The sequence below is a fragment of the Durio zibethinus genome, chromosome 18 (assembly GCF_047325235.1).
Source record: "Durio zibethinus cultivar Kanyao isolate XHJ-2024 chromosome 18, ASM4732523v1, whole genome shotgun sequence".
Lineage (NCBI taxonomy): Eukaryota > Viridiplantae > Streptophyta > Magnoliopsida > Malvales > Malvaceae > Durio > Durio zibethinus.
In genome coordinates, this window is record NC_143179.1 from 4,592,554 (window position 1) to 4,615,992 (window position 23,439).

General features: G+C 35.6%; 3 protein-coding genes and 2 pseudogenes across 8 annotated transcripts; 3 read left to right on the forward strand and 2 right to left on the reverse strand.

Annotated features, from left to right (window-relative positions):
* Positions 1-1,682: 1,682 nt before the first annotated feature.
* On the reverse strand, positions 1,683-5,673 carry LOC111299020 (uncharacterized). Of its 4 annotated transcripts, none has more exons than XM_022893881.2 (3): positions 5,526-5,673; positions 4,301-4,659; positions 1,683-4,049 (listed from the first exon to the last, which is right to left on the reverse strand). In XM_022893881.2, exons 2-3 carry the CDS (start codon positions 4,645-4,647, stop codon positions 1,766-1,768), a joined length of 2,631 nt encoding a protein of 876 aa, XP_022749616.2. In that variant the 5' UTR covers positions 4,648-4,659; positions 5,526-5,673; the 3' UTR covers positions 1,683-1,765. The 4 variants fall into 4 exon arrangements, with proteins under 4 accessions (XP_022749616.2, XP_089603180.1, XP_089603181.1 ...); XM_089747054.1 differs by lacking the exon at positions 5,526-5,673 and having other exon boundaries at positions 4,301-4,346; positions 4,491-5,482; XM_089747055.1 differs by lacking the exon at positions 5,526-5,673 and having other exon boundaries at positions 4,301-4,346; positions 4,511-4,617.
* A 753-nt stretch (positions 5,674-6,426) lies between these two features.
* Positions 6,427-8,332, forward strand: LOC111299022 (actin-related protein 2/3 complex subunit 3-like; annotated as a pseudogene). Its single transcript, XR_016329635.1, has 5 exons — positions 6,427-6,591; positions 6,673-6,738; positions 6,865-6,973; positions 7,072-7,376; positions 7,960-8,332. The product of XR_016329635.1 is annotated as an actin-related protein 2/3 complex subunit 3-like (transcript).
* A 272-nt stretch (positions 8,333-8,604) lies between these two features.
* Positions 8,605-13,978, forward strand: LOC111299021 (ubiquitin C-terminal hydrolase 22-like). The gene is made up of 3 exons (XM_022893886.2): positions 8,605-10,613; positions 10,806-10,930; positions 12,747-13,978. Exons 1-3 carry the CDS (start codon positions 9,745-9,747, stop codon positions 13,517-13,519), a joined length of 1,767 nt encoding a protein of 588 aa, XP_022749621.2. The 5' UTR covers positions 8,605-9,744; the 3' UTR covers positions 13,520-13,978.
* Positions 13,979-15,691: 1,713 nt separating this feature from the next.
* On the forward strand, positions 15,692-19,991 carry LOC111299023 (translocase of chloroplast 90, chloroplastic-like; annotated as a pseudogene). Its single transcript, XR_016329636.1, has 2 exons — positions 15,692-16,445; positions 17,207-19,991. The product of XR_016329636.1 is annotated as a translocase of chloroplast 90, chloroplastic-like (transcript).
* Positions 19,992-21,420: 1,429 nt separating this feature from the next.
* Positions 21,421-23,032, reverse strand: LOC149513627 (uncharacterized). Its single transcript, XM_089747057.1, has one exon. It carries the CDS (start codon positions 22,773-22,775, stop codon positions 21,594-21,596), a length of 1,182 nt encoding a protein of 393 aa, XP_089603183.1. The 5' UTR covers positions 22,776-23,032; the 3' UTR covers positions 21,421-21,593.
* Between the last annotated feature and the right edge of the window lie 407 nt (positions 23,033-23,439).

Below are 23,439 nucleotides of genomic sequence, written 5' to 3' on the forward strand. Positions count from 1 at the left end.
AGAGAGAAGCATTGAAATTTAGATTAGGCCTAAACTCATAAGCATGGAAGAGTGCCTGTTACAAGCTTTAACACTTCTTAATTAGGAAAGTTGAGATAAGGAGTTGAATGATGCAGCTGTAGAGAAACTCCATTTGCATGGAAGTAGAGGAAGTTGCTTTTGGGCCACACTGTAGGCCTCCAACTAAAAGCGATTGAGTTAAAAAATTGAAGAAGACAGATAAAATTTTTTAAATGAAGTATTTTTATATTAAAAATAATTAAATTAAATTAAAATTGATACATTAAAAAATATTGTTATATAGATCAAGTACATAAATTTTTAAAAAATAATAATAAATTTAGACATATTTTTTAAATAAGTATTTTTAGTAAAAATTTTAATAATTTTTTTTTCATTAAATACATATTAAACAAATTTAAATTATAATAATATTTTAAATATTTTTTTTACATATTATTAATTTTTATATTAACTCTATCAATTTATTGATTTATAGTTTTTATTAAAATTCTTATTAAACTATTTTAAAAAAAATCACAAATTTCATCTCAATTTTGTCTTTGAAAAATGACGGCCTCTATCCACTTCTTTTGCAAGTATCCCCTTGGCATTTTCCTCGAAAAATTCTCAGGACCTCCGTTTCGAAGGCACAATAAGAAAGAGAGAATAAATTGAAAGTGCCAAATCAAATGCATGTTAAGGTGTTGTTTGCTCTCATACTATGGAATTCGTCTTTTTATTTTCCATTTTATTTTGGCTAAATTGTTTTTTTTGTCAGATTCTGTTCCAATGTTTTTTTTTTTTTTAATTTAAAACCAAAATTATCTATTTTCCTTTTTTAGAATGTTACTAATTTCACGTGTCTTCTACTTTTGAAACAACGAAACCGATTTATCAAAGCAAAGTACAGATTGAGATTAAGAGGCCCAACGAACAGCTTGTTTCGGTTAGATAATTAGATGCATTCCCCTATGTGATAAAAGGGTACGAATGCATGACGTACGATGCAGATTGATTGTTAGAAAGTAGAATAGTCTTGCCTAGAGAATTGGTATTCGGTAATGAAGAGATGTCATGGCAGTTTCTGGTTTTAAAAATGGCTTTCAGCCTTTACCACTTATTGAATCTCCAAAAATGAATACTATCTCAAGGACTGTTTTGGTTTTGGCTCACGCTAGAGTGGAGGATTACGGGAGTGCAGCTGCAGCAAAGTGGCATTAATGAATGAATGGATTAGTAGCAGATCCAATCCATTTAAGTGCTATAATAAAACCATGGCAATGTCTGTCAAAATGGAGTTCGTTGCCATACGGAGCAGACGGAGGATAGATGACAGTAAAAGGTTACAACAATTTCCAGTTTCCTAGCATTATAATTGTTTGAGGGCTGACATGAACTGAGTAAAAGGTGGTTTCCATCATCCCCTAGGGGGAATTTTTTTAAAAAATGTTTGACTTCAACTCGAGCAAATAGTCTAATAACCGTTGGTTGGAGGCATTTTAGCTTGAACTTGATCTAACCCAGCATTAGCAACTAGATGTCTGAGGCATTTAAGAAGTATGGCTAAGCGCTCTTCAAAATGGGTTTTAGCAACAATGAGAAGATTGGAACAAAGTCTTAACTAATTTGAATAACAAGAAACGGTCAGTCATGGAATGCAAGAGCAGAGCTCATCGAGATGATATTCAAAGGAAGTAGAAATAATTTGAAGATATCATAAAAGCTGTACAGCGTGATACATACAAGAGGAGGTACCTGTTCCCTATAAGGTTTCCTTGCATGTAACCTTATTATGCCCAACTCCTTTGCACCTAGTGCAACAGACTGATCTTCTGATAATTCCCTCGCTTTTGGTTCGCCTTATTTTCTTCTGTTGGCCTAATGGCCGTGAGGCACATGGAGGAATTATATGCTCATCATCTTCTAAGGGATCTTTTTCATTTCCACTGGGGTGAGCAATGGTCGAAGCAGGGTTTATGCTCTCAGAGTATGCTGATCGGAAGCTTTCAGCTGCAAAGTATTTTGAACAATAATCATATACACTCCTGCTTGTGCAGTTCAAGACAGCAATAGCATGACGGCAAGGAAGCCCAGTTGGTTTCCACATTGCACAACTGCAGTATCGTTTATCAATATCCACAACATTAATGGAATTATCATGAACTTCAAATAGGGTATCAGATGAGAATAATACTTTTAGACCACGTGCTTTTGCACACTCTTCTTGTAACTTCTCCTGCTTAGATGGAGTAAGTTCTGTGGACCAGTTACTGGATTCTGTTTGACGACCATTCATTAACTCCATTATCTTACATCTTAGTACTTCTACCTTCGGTACAATGGGTAGTTCTCGTGCTTCCTCTATCCACTTGGCATATGACTCCGCAATGTCAAGTGTTATGTGATTAAAATGCTCACCCTTGAAAAATGCATTTGCCCAGTATTCGGGTTCATTCTGCATGACCCAATCATAAGCATTTGAAGAAACCCGTTTAATTAGCTCAGTGTACATCCTAAAACCATCAAGTCGCACTGCTTTGGCTGCAGCTAAGAAACTTCCAGGCAATGAAGCCCTCCCTTCTCCATGGAATGGACCCTTCAAATTTTGTATGAAGCTGTCCATCAAGTAATATATTGAGTAACCATGGTAAGAATTCTCAAATATTTCTAGCACATGCTTCATCAATCCCTTATCTCTATCAGAGACAAAGGTTATAGAGTGAGAAATTGACACCGCAGATCTCAACTGCTCCAAAAACCAATGCCAACTGTCATCATTCTCGATATCTACTATAGCAAATGCAACAGGGAAAATCCCATCATCACCATCTAGTGCAGTGGCTGTGAGCAAAATTTCATGGTATTTTGATTTCAAAGGGATGGCCTCAAGGAAAAGAAGAGGACGACAACCACTTTGGAAACCACAAACTGTAGCATGAAAGGAAAGAAAAAGCCGCTGAAATTTTCTATCATCTCCAATGAGAAGCTTTGTAAAACTACCAGGATTTGCCTCTTTTATCTTATCACAATACCAAGGCAACTGACCATACGCCTCTTTGTATGAACCCTGAAGTTGCTGCCGAGCATCTTCAATTCCGCGCCATACTTGTGAATAGTTCAGCTCAAGCCCAAAATCACGAAGAATGCTATTAGCAATTTCTTTTGGTTTATGAAGTGGGCCATCCTTTAACCTATCCTTTATAATATTCACCAACCAATTTTTAGCCGGAGTAGCAGTCTTCCAAGATTCCCCACCACATGTATGTGATCTGTGCAATTTTTTAATCCTAAACACACAAGCAGATGGAACCCAAGATGCATGAATTCTCCAAGGACAGCCTTCCACTGCACATATGGCACTAGCACGATTAGTATCATTCTTTCTTAATTTATATGCAAAGCGATGTCCAATGGCATATTTCTGTAGAGCATCACGAAATTCCGCCACACTTCTGAAATCCTGGCCTTCACCAGTAATGCCATTTTTCCATGATGAAAGCAGTTTCCCTGGTGAAGCATCACTAGAATCATGGGGAGCAAAGTTACAATCAGCATTATCTATCCCGGGCTCAAAATGCTGCTCCACATTATCAGCTACTGCAGTGGGCTTGCGATTCCTGGCATTCTTTTTCCTGGATGTAGTAGTTCGCATCTCCTTGAGATTGTCAGCAACAGTCACATTGGTAAGCACATTTGCACCACTTTTCCAGGAGGCAGTGCGCCTTCGTTTCTTAACAGTATCAGCAGGAGAAGCACTCATATCAATTGTATCTGTGCTACGGGCAGTTGCATCAGCAACGCTGACCTCAAAAAGACCATTGGCAATGCCACTTACAGAAGAACGTTTTAAGGTAATTGCTGCTCTGGTGGGGCTTCGGATTGTTGCATTGACAGCTACCACAGAGTCAGATGGGGTTGCTATGGCAACAGGAATATCCTTCAGGGCAACAGCAGAGGGAGCAACTTTGGAAGTGGCAGGACAAGTGGGAGCAGCTCGAGGAGCCACAGTTGTAGTCACAGTTTTGGCTAGTTTTATGCCACTTTGCCTGCAAGTGATGATTGATCTTAATGCAACTTCAGATTTTGCAACTTCCACAATTAACCACTTTGCAAAACAACACTAAGGCACACTCAAACTCAACAGAGAACATGGACTTTATCAGCACGTTCTCATTTTGCTTGCTGATGCAATAACAATGCAATTCCCTATATTGTAATGTGACAAAAAGTAGCAACAACAACAACAACAACAAAAAATTCTAGAAGATACTAATAATTGCAGGTAGAGAGATATTACCTGTTAGCATGCATGTCAAAAGCTAAAGGATCAAAGCCTTCTCTCCCTGTAAGAAAAACATCTGCAGTCACTGAGTCCCCATGAAAATCAAACATCCTTTTTAGGTCTTTGTCATTAGACAAAGTAATTAGAGTTCTCCTATTTCTGGGAAGAAAATACTTTAAGGATAACGATTTATATTCCAAGTTACATGTTTCAGCTAATTTGTACTTGAGATCATCGAATACTGTCTCAGGACTGATATCTAAGGCATGTGCCTCTCCTCCAGCATAGGACAAGGATCCATCATCTTTTGTCACAAATTCACCACCAAACTGGCAAATCAAGATCAGCTTCCCCCTCACCATTCCAAATCGCTACTGAGAATTAAATGAACAACAAATTTGCAAATATTTTACATAAACTCAAAAGATAAATTACATGTTTTAACAGTAAAACTTGTTTGACCAAGCCAAGAATTAAAACCATTACAAATCATAGAGGCCCTACACAACCATCATTACATTACTGCTGTGAGTGAAGCCAAGTGGCGATTTGGGAGATGTCCACCCAGACATTACAAGTATAAATAGAAATTTTCAGGTCCCCCTATCATACAACAGATGCACAAGAGTTGGCAATTTAGCTACAATCAAGAATCCAAAATTGCTCAGTCTTTCTCAAGTTAATTAAAGTGGAAGGCACACAATTTTAATTGATTGATGATCACGGCATTCCTCCAAGGCACTGAAATAGTCATTATTCACACTACTGAAGCCTCAACAACAGAGCATGACATTGTCTTAAACCATCAAACCAGGGGGACCTACTTAATGATTTATCATTGGAAAAGAAAAGGTTTACTACTAAAAGTTAACAAATAAAACAGCTAAATGGGTTGAAAATTCAAGCTTACTTCAAGATGAAAAAGCTGCCAAAAACCAAATGGGTCAATATCCTCCATTGCTAGTCAGTTAAAAAAAAAACAAATTTAAACAAAGCCGACTAAGCCAACGGTCATGATCATCCAATCAGCAAAAACCCATCAAAAGCAAGAACCATTACCCACCAACCTAAACAAGAAACTAAATTGCATTTTGGACTCAGGTTCAAGAATTCCGAGTGCATGCAAAAGAATTAAAATAAGTTAACCTAATTAATGCATGCAAACAAAAATAAAAATAAAAAACCATTAAAAAGAGAAAAATGAATAATAATTTTACAGAGAGAGTAGAAGGGAATTTACCAGATAGAGCAAGTGTTGGGTTCGGAGATGGAGGAGGAAAAAAAAACCTAAAATTTGGGGGGGGGGGGGGGTTTGAGAAATTAGAAAAAAGAAGAGCGAGTTATCGAAGTAAAGAAGGGGATGACTGTGATGGAAAATAAAAAATGGGAAATTGGGGATAGGATTAGAAGAGAAAAAAAGTTAAAGAGGTTGTTCTGGAATATAAGGAAAATATAACATTTGTGAATGTGATAGTAAGGGTTCTTGTGGCCTGTGGCTGCACGTACGGGTTTTGACCATGTCGTAGCGTGGACCACGTGGATAAATAGCCTAACTAAGAAAAAACAACTTGATACAATTGCCAAAGGCTCTAAGTTTGGTTTCTTCTGAAGATTACAATGATAATGTAATAATTGAAGTGATCGGAAGTCATCTCATAATTTTTTATTTGAAATTATTTTACTTAATTAATAATTATTAATTTTTATAAATGAAAAATTATCGTGTGTGATATTATTAAAAATTAAAAATTATTTTATTTAATATTATAAAAAAATAATTATGCACATTTTAATAATTATATAAATTAATAAATTTAATATTATTTAAAAATAAAAAATTGTAAAATATGACTAATATTTTATTTATTTTATAAATTATTAAATTATTAAATATATTTATTGATAAATAAACTAATTTGTATAATATAAATTATATAAAAATTGAATTAAAAAATAAACTGATTTATTAAATTTTTAATAAAATAAAAATAAAATTACATTATATAAAATATTAAAAAATAAAATATATATATAAATTATTTTTAAACTTATTAAATCCTAATTTGAAAATATAAAAATTTTAATATAAAATAAAATGAAGGCTCTGTTTCATTATAAAAAAAAAATGATAAGGTGTGAATACCGCAGTCAGTCTTTCATTAAAAAAAATATTTCTTCCTCTCTTTTTACCCTTGAGATCTCTATATGCTAATGTCTGTTTATGCCTTATACAGAATGAAACGAATTTCCCATTACTATAATGGGTTTGCCTTAAATTTGCATTTCTTGACTTCTTAATTTGATAGGTTTGTATTTTGTTGTTAAGATTTCAGGTCTTGCTTGATTCCATTGATTGTAATTTGGTGTTGTACTGTTGTTCTCTGCAGAAACATTTGGTTTCCTCCCTGGGAAGCTTGATTTTGTTTGTTTGGTAAGGGAATTCAAAGAAAATGGTATGTGAATCAATCTCTTTCCTTACCTCTCCCTTGCTCTGCTAGGTTGCTATATGTAAATTCATAATAGTTTTAATTATAATACTTTTGGTTCATATTCACTTAGAAATAGTTGTTAAATGGCAGGTTTATCACTCTAGTTTTGTTAATGAGGAAGGAATTACTAAAGCTTGTGGCTGCCCTTTACTTCCTTTGAAAAGTCATTTAAAGGGTCCTGCTCCGGTTTCAGATCAAGGTTGGATTTGTGTTTTATCAGCTTCATTAGGTAGTTGTTCTTGAAATTATGTCATTTTCTTATTTTTTGAGTTGATAATTCAAGATGGTTGTATGCAGATAGAACTGATATTGTTGATTAAGCGATTACATTCTTTCGTGGTGCCAATGTGTTCTTTAGAAACTTTGATATTAAGAGCCCTGCAGATAAGCTCCTTTTATATTTGACTTTCTACATAAATGTGGCTCTGAAGAGGCTTGAGGGCTGTAGAACCTTGGCTGAAGGGACCAAGGCAGTCATTAAGTTGGGACTGGAAAAGGTTCCTGTACCCGGGAATCTGGTTTTCCTTTCCCAGGGCTCTTTGCGCTTCCACAGTCTCAATTCCCAGGGCTCTTTGCGCTTCCACAGTCTCAAAAGGAAGAAGGTAAATCAGTAAATGTCATTTGGTATGCATTAAATGTCACTTAGATTATTGAACTTCTGGATATTTGTGAAACATGTTCCAAGTATCATTACTGAATGCTGTTAATCAGTAAGCTGCTTCTCTATACTTGGATCTTTTTTTGTCTGTCTTCACTTATCTGGCAACTCCAATTGTTTTTGCTTAAACGATTGCGAATTATTATGAAAATAAAAGTTACTTCCTACTTTACAGTTGCAGTATTAACATTTGATGTCATTCTTGAATTTATGCTTATTTAACTTGAGGGGATCAAGTTGTTTAAAGACCTTCCTTGCCAATAATAGTATCAAGTTGTTTAAAAAGCTTCAGTTTTGGTGAACATGAAGATGTAATTCTGTTTGTTTTCAAATATTGCTTTGATCAATAAATAATGTATTATAGGAAGTTTGTAATGCTTGGAATATTTTGTAAACTTTTCATTTCTGTCTGCTACATGAAAGCTCTTCTTCTATTATGATGTTATTAACCGCTTGCAGTACTGAAGTTTTGATAACTTGCTAGTTCTACATATATTTGCCGATTTCTTAAATCTAGAACTGCTCAGGAATTATCTGAAGCAAATAAGAGAAGAAACGAGTGGGAGACTGTTGAGTGTTGCCTATAGGCCCAATGGAACTCCAAATAAATGGTGGTTAGCATTTGCAAAAAAGAAATTCATGAACATCATTGTTCCATGAAAAAATCAATGTTATATGTCCAATCAAAAATAACATGTAAAAGCTTGCTGAATTTCGATGTGATAAGATGATATGTTTTGAACGTCTGTTACATAATTAACTTGTAATTTGGTCAGATTCATTTGATGTAAATTAGTATTTTTGTTGTCTTGATTGCTTCATGAGACAAAGGAAGCAGAAAAAAGGATTGCCTTGGCTTCTTGGTCAGCTTTCTGGTATTAAACTTGGTTATGAGTTTAACATCTGAGTTGTCTGCTTATGCATGGGAGCTGAAGATTCATCTAAGTACTTCCTCTGGCACATCAAGACACACCCTTAGACGTCAGATCATCTAGAACCATTATCATCTGCATAACCACATATGCATTTCCTCCTTTTCAAGTATACGTTGTTTAGGAATGAATTCTTTGCTTCTGGCTTTTGCTATGCATTAAAATTAGTGTAAACAGTCATTCTGCCATATTACATATCGTAGCACTGTATGAGATCCTATTTGAAAATTTTAACAGGTCTTGGAGCTGCTTTATCTTTTATGCTGCCGCTATCGCAATTTTGCAAGAGCAAAGAAGCTGTCGAGCTGTATTTTTTGAGGTTTATCTTGGTTGTGCTCTGCTTAAATATCTAAACTGAGACAAGCTATTAGCCATCATTAAACCAAATTGTATCAACCAGTGGGGTGATCACTGGCTGGCAAGGGTGTGTACTTTGCAGTTTCTGTTAAAATCATTGTCCACTCTGTCCTTGGAGACAAAAGTGGATTTCAACAGTAGAGCTGTAGAGGTTCATCCTGGGGCAAGAAGAAAGGAAGAATCAATGCAGTCTAACAAATTTGCAAAAACAAGTAAATCCTAAAAACATGTGGGTTTCCTGGTGAAATTATTGGAGCCATGAAACCTTTCTGATTTGAAGACGGTTCAATAACTAAATTTTAGCAGCAATGACTGATGGACCATTCTTTTCATCCGTCACCAAATTATACGGAGTTTACTATACTTGTTTTCATCCGAATTTTGATCTATCAATCATAATAAATTTAGTCAATGACATGGAAAAAACTTGGCATCTTGTTCGATCATAAAAATTTTACCTAAGTGAAAGACTAGCAGTCATGTAGCCATGTCAGTATAACTTTAACCAGAAGCGTCTGCACCATGAAACATCGCATAAATCCCTAGATAAAAAATAAATAAATAAAAAAGAGGATCAACTTCGTTTACTGTTTGCTTTTCTAACTTCAAGCATTCACAGCCCTTCCAGATGCAATAGCTTGGACCTTTCTCATTACCAAAACAAACAGAAGAAATCTCAACCATCCAATCTCCACCAAATCAAGATTGGTGGGCCAAGTCATTGATCTTTCCACACATTAGCCATCTAATCTACCGGTCTAGAAAACACCACATTTCATCCATAAAAAACCACACTTTTCTTTTTGCCGTCCCCCCACTTTGGAAACACGTACCCCTAAAGTTTAAAAAGAAATAAAAAGAAACCCCCGAATCGCCTCAACACTTTCATCCTCATCAACCTTCATGCTCCTTCACTCCCATTGAACCAATCTCAGCCGTTGATCTTTCCCTGATCCATGACCCTTATGTACTTCATATCTAGGGTTTCCATTTCCAACACCACCATCATCTCCCGCCACCACCATGTCTTCCAAGATCAACGGCAATGTTTCGCCTCAGCAGTGTCCCCACCTCCTCGACTTCCGCTCTCGCAACGGCTCCAAGCCGTTTCGCGCGCTCCAGGACTGCATCCGCGTCAAGCCGCCCGGCGGTCGCGCCGCCATACGGAGGGAACCGTCCGAGGTTCCTGGATGTGGAACGTGCGAGGAATCCTCCCGTCCGAGGCTCTATGCGTGTGTCGCCTGCGCGGCCGTGTTGTGCCACTCGCCTCCACTTCACTCCCACGCGTCGACTCACGCGCTTTCCAACCCCGGTCATGAGATCGCCGTCGACGTCGACCGTGCTGAGCTATTTTGCTGCGTGTGCCGTGATCAGGTCTACGATCGCGACTTCGACTCCGCTATCGTTCTCGCTCAAAGCATCAACGCCATCGCTACCGCAACCACCTCCACGTCCGGAGCCACCGCAATGCAATGCAACGTTGCCGGATCTCAACCGGAGAATCTCCGGAAGCGCCGTCGTGTAGATTACCGTCCCTGGGCTCCTGATTCAAGAGAACATGTCATCATCGGAAACCATTCGATCCTTCTCCACGACACGACCAATGCCTCATTGATTTCGTCAACAGAATTACCTCGGGGATTACGCGGATTGAATAATTTGGGGAATACTTGCTTTATGAGTTCAGTTTTACAAGCATTGCTCCATACGCCGCCGTTGCGAAATTATTTCTTAAGCGATCGTCATAATAGATATTATTGTCAGCAAAAAAATGGTGCTTTTAATGGTACTAAAAATTCAATATTGTGTTTGGCTTGTGACATGGACGCGATGTTTTCGGCTGTGTTTTCGGGGGATCGGACTCCTTATAGTCCAGCTAAGTTCTTGTACAGGTTAGTTTTTGGTCAAAATATGATTTTGTTTTTTTTTCTTTTTTTTTAAAATTTTGAGTGAATAGGAAGAGTAAGAAAAAGTCTTTTTTTTTTTTTTTGGGTTTTTTCCTTTACTGTATTGATATTGTGTATGTTGTTAGTTTTCAATTTGAGGTAAAAAAATGGGATTTATGGGATGTGAGGATTTTGCAGTTGGTGGCAACATGCGGCAAATTTGGCTAGTTATGAGCAGCAGGATGCCCATGAATTTTTCATTTCCGTGCTTGATGGAATTCATGAAAAGGTGGAGAAGGATAAAACGAAGTCACGGAGTCCAGGTGACTAGCTTTCTTATCGTTCCGAGGTTGTCATAGTCACTTTAAGTTGCATTTCTAGCCGAAATTGCATAGTGATCTGAATGTTCATACTAGGAGTTTCCATTGGTGAAATATTTATTTATAAGGTAGTCCGTAGTTTGAAAAATCTCCTAAATCTAAGGTGTTTGATTCTGGACCCACATCTTCTGAAATTCATTATAACTATTGCTACATTTATTGTGTTACTGGTAGTTTATGTGTTAGTCACATGTTTGTCAGTTTCTTCAAAAGGTGTTTTTTGGGGAAGGATGTTGTATGTTTTGCATTGATCAAATAATGTGAATGTTTTGTAGTATGTTAAAGTTACCAAGGTATTTGTCTTAATTCTGACTTTGATCATGTAGTAATGCCATTCCTGCTGACATGCCTTAGGATCCATGTGTCTCTAATTCCTAATGGCTACAGTAAAACTTAGCTGAGTTGTTGATTTTAGGTCAACATTCCAGAAAGAATAGTTTGTCTGCATTAGTCAGCTCAGAAAGCAAAGGGATTTATTAGGAATGTTAAATTTCATTAGGAATCTTTAGTAAGTTTGTGCATAGGATGGGGTAGTCTGCTGCCGTAGAGTTTAAGTGGCCAAATTTACCAAGAGGCAGATGTGAATTTTGGTTGTTTAGCAAGAGTTAGTTGAAATGTAGAAATCACATAGTGCCAAACTTGCTAGTTGAAATGCACAAATCATGTAGGGCAAAACTTACTGCTACACTAATGCAGCCATATTATCAACATAAGTTAACTCTTAATGAGCAGCTGCTGTCAGTCTGTCCATTGCTTTACTGTTTTTAGTATTTATTTTTTCAATCAACATCATCGAAGATTTTGCCAAAGATTAAGAAGTAACCCTGATATTTAACTGCAGGGCATGAATTTAGGTCTCTTCTTTCTTGCCCTAGGAGTTGACAAGTGCTTTCAGATTTAGGACTGCAGGCTTGATGATGTCCACTACTGTACTCCAGTAAGTCAACCTTCCTTAGCCTAGTTGGTTTCATCATAGGATTTTCTCACCTTACTTAATTCTCATGTTACTTCCCCTTTGCCATGTATAGGATCCTATCCTCTGATAAAGTTGATCCTGGTCTCAAAAAAGGAGAGAGTTGCATTAGTTTTACAACCTGCATCAAAGCCATTTTTGTGTTTTGGGTCATCGTGTTTCTGCATATACTTTCTTCAAACACCTTGGTTGGGCAAAGAAATCTGGATTCTTTTGAACTTGATGAAGTTTGAGGTTCAAGGTTGTCCCAACTTAAACCATCTTTTCTCTACCATGTACTCTTTCTCCTTTTCAGTCTTGCTATTTTATGGTTGTGTTAGTAAAGACTTAAATGTAGATTATTCCATGAGATCCATTATGATATGAAGCTTCTTGTTTTCATGTGTTGAAATTTGATCTTCTGCCTGGAAACTCAAGTTAAATATTAGAAACAGAAGTAAGAAACGCTAACCGTAAGTTGTTATTGAGCTTTATATTGGCTGAAATAAATTTGCATTGATTCATTGCTATCTCTTAATTGTAGTTGAAAGTTAAACATTTGAGACCATAGTTGGTTTCCATTCAAAGTTATCCTTGTGCAACCTTTGTAAAAGAAGCATGTTGCTCTTTTTCCTTTTTTTTTTTTTTTTGTTGTCATTCTCACTAATTGTTTGTCAGAAAGTGTTTGAACGAAGAGCTTGTGTTTGGTGCTTGTGATGCTAATCTTCATAAATGAATGAGAATATTATGTGATAAGTGATAATGTTATATTGGATATTTTCATGAACCCATTCCTTGATGGTGCAGGCAGTGGAGAGTGTTGCATTGCACATAGAGTTTTTTCTGGTATTCTGCGATCTGATGTCATGTGTATGGCTTGTGGTTTCACATCAACAACATATGACCCATGTGTGGACATCTCCCTGGACTTGGAACCAAACCAAGGAGGTTCTGGGAAGTCTTCATCCGCAAAATCCCACAGTTCTTGCAATGTTGAGGCAGATTGCAAGGGTTCAAACCAAAACTGTGGGATATCTACCTTAAAGGGTTGCTTAGAACGATTCACAAGAGCTGAGAAGTTGGGCTCTGACCAGAAATTTTTCTGCCAAAAGTGTCGGGTGAGACAAGAGTCTCTTAAGCAGATGTCCATCAGAAAACTTCCATTGGTTTCGTGCTTTCATATTAAAAGATTTGAACATTCTTCAATACGAAAGATGTCAAGGAAGGTTGACCGATATCTGCAGTTCCCATTCTCATTGGACATGGCTCCTTATCTCTCTTCCTCCATTTTGAGGAATAGATTTGGAAACAGAATCTTCCCTTTTGATGGAGATGAACAGGATGCGTCCAATGAGTTATCATCGGAATTTGAGTTGTTTGCTGTTGTTACACACACAGGTAGATTAGATGCTGGCCATTATGTGACTTATTTGAGATTAAGTAACCAATGGTATAAGTGTGATGATGCTTGGATTACTAGAGTTAATGATAGCATTGTCAGAGCTGCACAAGGATACATGATGTTTTATGTACAGAAGATGCTATACTATAAAGCAAGTGAAAAACAAGCTGCCTCATGATATGATGTTCAGAGGTAAGAATTTGGTTTTCGATTCAAATCATGTAGGGCACAAGGTGGGCAACATCATTTGAAGTTGTGGTTAATATGGAATTACACATCAGATGTCATGGCTAGTTTTGTATCCCAGGAAAACAAGTTTCATCAAGCTGCTCTGCTCGTTGTTAAGAGATCAGGCTGCTTGTTCATTTCAAGCACTTCAAGGGGAAATTTATGATTCTCGATTGGAGTGTTAAGTGAGCCTAAATTTTTGAGGCACTCCAATTTTCAGGAAAAATCAAATTTGTGAGGTATGGATTCCTTGAAATGATTTCTGAATTTCTTTTTCCTCCTCATTCAAGTGTTGGCCTATTGATTTTTTTTTCTACTAATCATTTCCCACATCACATGGCATATCTATGCCAACAGACTGATTTACAATTATTGATTTCATAAAAGTAAAGTTCTTACTTGGAAAGCACTCACCATCCCTGATATGACCCTGGCTATTTATTTAATATTTATCTGAATGAACAGTACTAAATTGGAGTACGCAAGAAAATAATAAAAAAAGTTAAATCTAAAACAATTCTCATTGCAGGATCATCTATGGCACATGGAGAGTTGATAAATGATAAACCAGGCACTTGAAACATAATGATAATTTAAATATAAAAAAAAATGTACACTGGCTTTATATGAGCAGTAAGTTTAAACTTGTTATTCCCCTGTTTTCTGGCTCCGAGTCCTATTCCAGTTATCTTTTACTACCAATTTCTTCTTTAATGCTGAATCAATGATGTTCTGATGTAATGAGGTGCTTGGATGATAGACTTTTGTTCGTTTAACTCATGATCTCAACCAAGGTAAAAGATTTTCATATTTTTGGAAAGTAGAAGAGTGGCATATGGCCAAAAGGTGATGGTGTCACGCTCCCGTTTATTTTGACAATTAAAAAAATACTAAATCAAAATTTTTTGAACATATTCATTTGACTTAAACAACCAATTAACAGAATTTTGATTATTGTAAAATTTGATGTAATGGGTTGTCGATAATTATCCCATAAAGTGTTTCAATTAGCCATCTGAAAACAGGCAACGATTCCATTCGTTGAAAGATTCATGGTTGCATTAAAAGATTCATAGTTAAGTGGTTTTAAATACAGCACTCAAAAAAAATTTTACATTTTTTTTTTAAATAAAATTACTTAATTATCTTTCTTACAAAATTTTGAAATTTTATTTTTAAAATTAGTGGAAGTCAAATGTTATGAAAAACTACAAAAAAAAAAAATTTGTTAAAAATTTTTATGGATGAGTTAATGAAAAAAAGTATTTTTTGAAAAATTATAAATTATAAATTTAATAAAAAATGCTTTTAGTATTTTAATTTTAGAGAAAGATTAAAATTTTATGATGTCTTAATTAAATTAAAGATAAAATAATAAATATAAATTTTTATTAAATATTTTTTATATAGATTATTAAAATTTTATAATATCTCTAATTAAATTAAACTTTTTGAAAAAAAATTTCTATCTACTTGTTGCGATAGATATTTTCAATTAGTGTATTATATTTTAACAAAATTATATAATATATAATAATATTACTTGTACAATTTTAGCTCAGATCAAATTTTAGCTCAGATCAAATTTTATAATTCTTTACTCACCTTTTCTAATATCAAGAAATAAAATATTTAGTCCATGGTTCATAAGATTTCATTTTTTAAAAAATCAAAATAATAAAAGTAAATTTTTATTAATTTTAAAATTTATAATTTTTTAATAATAATTTTTCATTACACTAATTGATAACAATTTTTAACAAAGTTTATTTTTTTGTAATTTTGCATAAAATTTTACTTGTTATAAATTTTTGAAAATGCATTTTTAAAATGAAAAATGTTATACTTAAAAGATAATTAAATATTTCACTTACAAAAATTTTTTTTAAAAAAAAGTGTAGAAAAAGAAGGTATGAATAGAATTTCCATTTATAATTTTGTCATCAGAGTTCAAAGGCCAACATGTTCGGAAACTTCATAAGTAACATTAAATCCCAAAAATGATAGGATTTATTTATTTAAAATTATTTTGTATGGACTAATTTTGATCAAAGTATATATAAACAATTCCATTATCAAACTTTACCACGTGTCGATTTATGACTCGGCTACGCCTGGCAAAACGTCACTCGTGTATCACAAAAAGAACGAGGCAAATTAGCGAACAACATCGCATTGGCATTGGCATTGGCGTTGGCAGTCGCTTAGAAAGAAGAAAGAAAAAAAATATATTGGAAAATTTTCTATTCTCTGTTTGGCTTTTCTGAATTTTCTTCCTCTGTCACAGCCTCTTCTTTCTTTTCCTCTTGTGTTTACAGAAAAAAAAAAAAAAGAAAACCTTTTATTTCTATTATAGGAAAATAAAATAAATTAAATTAAAATGAAATAGTTGCTTTCGATCAAACATTTCTTTCAGGGAGATTGAATTTGGGTTTAATTCAGACTTCAATTTATTTTTCATTTAATAAAAACTTTGCTGTGATTCGATGTTTGTTCCCTTTCGCGTTTTATTTTATCCTATCATTTTTATTTCACTTAAATTTATTCCTTAATTTTTACTGATATAAAATTATGATTATACTCGAATGATTGGTTTTTTTTAAAAAAATATATGGGAATGAGAATTTCTTTAATTTAAGCTTATGATTTATGATGAGGAGTTTTCATACTATTACCGGCTTATAATGAAATTGTATTAGCATGAGCAATAAGCTGAGCCATTTTTGGAGAAATTTCAGGAAGGATGAAGGGTATTAGAGACTGCGTTTTCACTCAAGTACTCTCCAAATCCTTTGCCTCGTCTAGACCACTGTTCGGCAGTGGTGGTTTCTTTCAGGAGGCTCCTTCGTCTCCAGAGGAAGAATCTGGTGATCAAGGTATCAGCTTCTCCCCTTTTCTACATATATATTTAGTAGTATTGTTTTTGGCCCTTGTAGTCCAAATGACCTATTTCATAGTCTAAATCTCATGAAGTAAAATTTGTGCAAGTGGATAAAGATAGATTTGTGATATAAGTACCATCCATTATAATAATTGGATAGCGCTATAATTCATCCCTAGGAAATGTAAGAGTTTTACTTGTCCTTTGGACCAGCTAGTTTCAAGGGATATTCCAAACTATATTGCTCGATGGTTTACCTTTAGTACTTGATACAGTGATCTTAAGTAGACAGAAACTTGTTTACTAATAGCTGTCTTGTTGATGTTAACTACTTTGCTGAAAACCAAAGCCAGTAAATTAAATGAAGCAGAAACATAGAGAAAAAGAAGAAAAAAGAAAAGGAAGCTTGGTTATCTTCATTGAAGTTGAAAATTTGAAAAAAAGAGACAAAACAACATTGTTATATGGTACAGTGTGGAGCTGACTATTTCACAGATTACTAGGCATATTGATAGTTAGGGTTTTCTCTACTTAGAATCAACTGTTTGCTGAAACTTTGTTATGATGCTTTGGGTAATCTTTTGACCTGGAAGTTGATAACACCTCTCTGACTAGAGATGTACTCTGGATCCCTTATTAAGTTTATCTTTTAACAGGATATTATTCTAAAGAAGTGGTTTCATGGAACAAAATACGTTGAGAGTATATTATGTAAATTCTGTAACCAATTGGGCATATTTTCTTTTTTTTCATTAGGTTCATCTCACATTACCCCTTCGGTAGCATTGTCAGTGCCTCCTGATACATCAGGCTCTTCTGGTAGTATTCATGATAATGACCCTTATTGTTCGCAGCAGCAAATCCTAGTTGAAGATTCTAATCTATCACATGATAGTCCTAATAGAAAAAAGATGGATCCATTGACAAAGATCGAAAATCTCCAGATTAAATTCTTGCGTCTTCTTCAATGGTTAGGGCAATCTCAAGACAATTTTATGGTGGCAAAAGTTTTATATAGGATGGACTTAGCAACTTTGATATGAGCAGGCGAATCAGATTTGAAACGAGTGAATTTAAGATAAGAAACGAGAGAGCCAAAACAATAGCAAGAGAACAGGAGGCATCTGGGCTGCCAGAATTAGATTTCTCTATTAAAATACTTGTCCTTGGCAAAACAGGCTTTGGCAAGAGTGCAACCATAAATTCTATCTCTGATCAACCTAAAACTGAGACCAATGCATTTCAGCCTGCCACTGATTGCATTCGGGAGGTTGTGGGAACTGTTAATGGGATTAAAATAACATTCATTGATACCCCTGGTTTCCTACCTTCATCTAAAAGTAATTTGATAAGAAATAGGAATATTATGCTGTCTGTGAAGAGGTTCATTAGAAGATCCCCTCCAGATGTTTTATATTTTGAGCGGCTTGACCTCATCAACATAGGTTATGGCAATTTCCCCCTTTTGAAGCTTATGACTGAAGTTTTTGGTAGTGCCATTTGGTTTAACACCATCCTCGTCATGACACATTCTTCTCCTACTCTTCCTGAAGGACCCAATGGGTATACTGTAAGTTATGAATCTTATGTCAACCGTTGCACTGATTTGGTACAGCAATATATGCACCATGCAGTATCTGACACGGCTTGAAAACCCTATACTTTTAGTGGAGAACGACCCTTGCTGCAAAAAAAATTTCATGGGAGAAAATATACTTCCAAATGGACAGGTTTGGAAATATCAATTCTCTTTATCATGCATATGTACCAAGGTTCTTGGTGATGCCAACACCCCCTTGGAATTTCAAGAAAGCATTGAACTAGGACCATTAAGTAACAAAAGGTAGCCTTCTCTACATCATCTTCTATCATCTTTTCTAGGTCATCGGTCAGTATCAAATCCAGCTGAACCAGAAAATGAAATTGATGAGATTCTGCTCTTGTATGCCGAAGAAAAAAAGGAGTATGATCAATTGCCGTCAATTCGTATCCTGACAAAGTCTCAATTTGAAAAATTGACTAAATCACAGAAAAAAGCCTAACTTGATGAGCTGGAATATAGACAGACTCTCTATTTGAAAAAACAGTTGAAGGAAGAGTGCCTGAGACGGAAGGAGAGCAAGCTCTCCAAAGAGAAAGGTTTTGCAGGTGATGAAGATGATGCTGATGACAAGGTATCTCCAGAGGCTGTCCCATTGCCAGATATTGCAGTCCCTCCCTCCAAGTTTTGACTCTGATTGCCCAGTACACAGATATCGCTGCCTTGTCAAAAATGACCAATGGCTTGTGAGACCTGTTCTTGATTCCCATAGATGGGATCATGACGTTGGCTTTGATGGAATAAACTTGGAGACAGCTTTTGAGGTGAAAAAGAATGTTTTTGCTTCAATTACAGGACAGATGAATAAGGACAAGCGTGATTTCAGTATTCAATCTGAATAGGCTGCAGAATATGTAGATCCTTTGGGCCTACTTATTCTGTAGGACTTGATCTTCAGTGTACTGGTAAAGATCTTATGTATGTTGCCCACAGTAACGCAAAGCTGAGAAGCCTCAAGCACAATGTCACTGATTGTGGGGTCTCTCTGACATCATTTGGGATCAAATATTATGCTGACGCTAAGCTTGAGGATACCATATTGGTGGGGAAGAGATTGAAGTTTGTTATGAATGCTGGGCGAATGGAGGGTTCTGGACAAGTGGCATATGGTGGGAGTTTTGAAGCTACTTTTAGAGGGAGGGACTACCATGTGAGAAATGATAGTTTTAGCCTGACTATGACAGCTCTCTCCTTTAATAACGAGACAGTGCTTGGTGTTGGTTTCCAGTCTGAGTTCAGGCCAATACGAGGCATGAAGCTGTCTGTAATGGCAACATAAATAGCCAGAAAATGGGGCAAGTTTGTGTGAAGATGGTAGCTCTAAGCATGTGGAGATTGCGTTGGTCGCTGTGTTTTCAATTTTCAAGGCACTTTTGCGTAGAAAGACCACTGAAAATGGAGACATTGAAGCATTGGAGGGTGGTTAAGGGCTACATTTTTTTAAGCATGTAGACATTGAAGCATTGGAGGGTGGTTAAGGGCTACATTTTTTTAAGCATGTAGACATTGAAGCATGGTCAAGAAAGCCGTCTATATCTGGAATATTCTTTTCATCCCAACAGATGATACAGTATGCAGGATTTTTGGAGGTCATTCTGGATATTGTCTCAGTTTGTTGGATTCCTTAATTCAGAAATGTAGGAGAAAAGGTGTTGATGTTTGTCTCACCGGTAACGCCATTATCCTGAGTCGTCGTCGATGGCATTTGTGTATCCAGTAGAGCTGCCAGCCTTGGCTGCAGAGGCTAGGTAATAATTGTACAGGAATTCATGGGAAATTAGTTTTTTTTTTTTTTTAATTCACGGAATAAAGCTAAATAGTTGCAAAAGGGTGACCAATTTTTTTTTTTTTCATTTTGGTCTAAGAGTTAGACATTGTTGAGCTACATTTTGTTGTGTTACATGGCAATATATAAAATTTCATTAGTGATATCTTTAGCTAGTGAACCTTTTCATGTTTGATTTACTTATCGTTTTGTGATTTACCTTTGTAAGTTCTTTTTAGGCTCTTGTTAACACTGGCAAATTTGGCATTGTGTCGTCTCTTGTCGTTTGTGCACATGGACTCTTATCCGAAGGGTGATAAGACCTTGATGAGTTTCAGACCAAGTGGAACGGGGTAGCAGCTTTCATTTATTTGCCAATGTCATCTTGATCTGAAGATTCTCGAAATTAGCAAGTTTTCTTCTCTTTTTTTCTTGAAATTAACAAGTTGCTGAACAACCGTTAAATCTGCGGCTCAGTGGGGATCTTCCCAAGAAATTTTGTGCGCTTATCACATTCATCGAACAATGAACATGATGTTGAATTCGTCATACCAAGATGCCAGACAAATCTCTTTGTCATTTTACCAAATATTGACATCAATCTTGTTTTTAGATAACTGACGTTGAGAACATTCAGGAAAATTGACGATTTAATGCGAATTATCCACGCCCAATATACTACTGTTGAAATTCGACTGCTTTTCATAGTTTCAACCTAAACAAATTAATATTTAATAATTTAAAATTAAACTCCCAACATTTATATTTTATTCTTTTATCCTGAAGTTACAAACTCGAAGCATTCCAGGAGAAATGGTGCTTTACTGCTTCGGCAGTGATATATGGACCACCGAGTGAAACTGACAGTGCCTTCATCCAACAAAAGAGTCAATGAGCACGCAAGCGTTAAGCTAAAATTAAGAAATTGACAAACATTTTTTATTCCTGTATGCAAGGAATCCACACATGCTTTTGCCAGGCTTATGTTAAACAAAAAAGCTTGCTTGTAGAGAAATGAGAAAAGATTTTGAGGACATAAGATTCAGCTACAATATCACTATTCCACCAGGAATCTCACTAAAATATTACTATTCATATTTCATAGCATAAACTTAAAAGCAACTTGCAATAACAAAAGGTTGGTTCACTTTTTCTATAATTCATATTAAAAGAAAAAAGGCATATACCAAGCAATGATTTTTACACCCCCTTTGGAGGCACCAATACTTATTGAATATCAGATTAAATGAATCAACAGTAGGATTTCAATAACAAGTTGCAAATCATTCTTTGGATTGAAATTTGAGAAATGCTGCAGAAAGTAAATGAAGCTTTACCTCATAAACACTCTCTTATCAAATCATGTAATAATGGGCAAATTCATTACTATTATACCAGACACAGCTCATCCACATTTAAGTTCCTAAGGCGATGGCCTTCCACACTCCACAATTATGGCTCAAATGCAGTTTCAAATTTGCATACCCCTAATAGAGAATCACAAGGAATATGCTTCCCAAATCCCAGTTTTGACACTACAATTTTCTTTCTCAGACCAAACCAAACCAAACCAAAAAATGAAGAAAAAAAAAATGAAATACAACATAACAGACAATATTGAAGAATTCAATTTTGATAAACAATTCATTTACACCACTACATACATACACAATTTTCTATATACAACAAACCAAAAGATTTACTACTAATCACTGAAAAAAAAAAAAACCAAACAATTACTTTTTTTTTTCATTTCTGAATTCTTGTTAAAAACATGATCAAGGTGAAGAACCCCACAAAACCTCAGCAATAACAGTAGCAGCTTCAGCATCACTAAAAGAAACTTCCCTAATTCTCTGCAAAATCTCTTGCTTAAAAGCCCTTTTCTCTCTTTGCCTCAGCCCTTCCCCAACCTCTAATTGCACAGCAAACCTTGCCACACAGCTTACAAATGGATGATTCTCTAAAAACTTGTTTTCTCTCCTCTCTCTTTTCTTCCCCCTACTCTCCTCATTTTCATCACCAAACTTTCCCATCTCAATCAAATCCCCACCAAGCTCTGACCTCTGCAATTCCACAAATTTCTTTATCAGCCCTCCTTTAAGCAGTGCTTCTACAGCTTCTTTGCGTCCAAAGTAACCAATTTCAAGAATGCAATCAAAGGCCAAAACCTTCATGTCCAAATCCTTGGATTCCAACAAAGTTAAAATCTTGAGAATTTCCCCATTACTGACAATTTCATCCACAAAGGGAGACTTAATAAACTTAATCAGTTCACAGAAAACTTTAAGGCAATGGGTTGATCTCATGTCCAAAAGTGCTTGAATTGTACCTCCCATATTCACTTGCCCGACAAAGACATCCTTGTTGAATCGGATCAAAGCGGCTACACAAAACGCTGCATTCTCTCGGATCCGTTTTGTATAATTCGGGTCGCAAAGAACCGACTGTAAAACTGAAAAGGCTTTCGATTTTAGGACTAAATTCTGCAACTCGCGATTAAACCCTTGTGAGATTCGGTCTTCGAATTGAGCCAATAACCGAACCAACTCGTCCTCGTTCTTCCATGGCTCTTTTAAACCCTTTATCAAGCTCTCAACGCTCTCACGGTCGATCCAGGCTTGAATTTCAGACTCAATTGATCCAGCGACGCGGGAGATAGAGTGAGTGGAGACTCGACGAGTCAAGAAGCTCCTGAGGCCGTAACCACGAGTCCCTTTGAGGGTTTCGACGAGGGTTTTGAGGTCACCAAGATATTGAGAAAGGTTAGAGAAATGTGGGTTCTTGGAAATGATTGAATCGGACTCTGTTTCAAGCTCAAGGAGAGCTTCAATGGCAGATGAGTTGGAGTGAGCCGAGCTATGAGTTGGATGAGCTTGTAACTCGTGGGAAGCTTGTTTTAGAGCTTCAAGAACCTTTAGAACTCCTGGGTTGTGTTCCTTGGATGATGAGTCTTCCATGGTTGCTCGAGAAATTGATTTTTCTTTTAAGTTTTATACATGAATAAAGAAAAAATGAATTTTTCTTGGTTATGGGGGAGAAGGACGGAAGGTGGGTGTGTGGTTTGTTGGAAGTAGCCGACGGACCTCTGAGAGAGCGAAACGAGTTCAACGACAAGTCGTGATTTTCTGCATTTTATAAAAAGTGTATCCCAAACGATAGATTGCCCACGAATTTGAGCCACTTATGCTTTGCGATTTTGTCTGTTCTTCTCACATGTTTATATAGAAGCATTAATTTAAAGTTGATTATAATAAATAAAATTCAATCCATATATGGAAATAAGAGCTAATATCCTACTGTCATTTCTTACTACTATTTTTTTTTTTTTTGAGAAATTGCCTGGAAAATAATGTATTTACCTTCCTAATATAATTTGTATAAATATATATTTTTTTATTTGAAATTTATCGATGTCTAATAATCATCTTAAATTTTGATTATTCTAAAATCAAATTCGATCCGATTTTATATGAAGATAAATTTTTTTAACCTTTATTTTTTTCATTCATAAATTCGAAACCAATATTTTATTAAAAAAAATCAAATATCTTATTATTCGGATCAACAAATATTAATATATATATATATCCATTCCTTAAATATTCAAAAACAATGAAATTT

Excerpts from the sequence above, each read along its gene's own strand:
- LOC111299020 (XM_022893881.2), bottom strand. The coding sequence starts at position 4,647 with ATGGTGAGGGGGAAGCTGATCTTGATTTGCCAGTTTGGTGGTGAATTT. Across the intron at positions 4,050-4,300 it reads TTTGACATGCATGCTAACAG|GCAAAGTGGCATAAAACTAG; the intron begins GTAATATCTCTC and ends CATCACTTGCAG.
- LOC111299021 (XM_022893886.2), top strand. The coding sequence starts at position 9,745 with ATGTCTTCCAAGATCAACGGCAATGTTTCGCCTCAGCAGTGTCCCCAC. Across the intron at positions 10,614-10,805 it reads CCAGCTAAGTTCTTGTACAG|TTGGTGGCAACATGCGGCAA; the intron begins GTTAGTTTTTGG and ends AGGATTTTGCAG. Across the intron at positions 10,931-12,746 it reads AACGAAGTCACGGAGTCCAG|GCAGTGGAGAGTGTTGCATT; the intron begins GTGACTAGCTTT and ends TTGATGGTGCAG.
- LOC149513627 (XM_089747057.1), bottom strand. The coding sequence starts at position 22,775 with ATGGAAGACTCATCATCCAAGGAACACAACCCAGGAGTTCTAAAGGTT.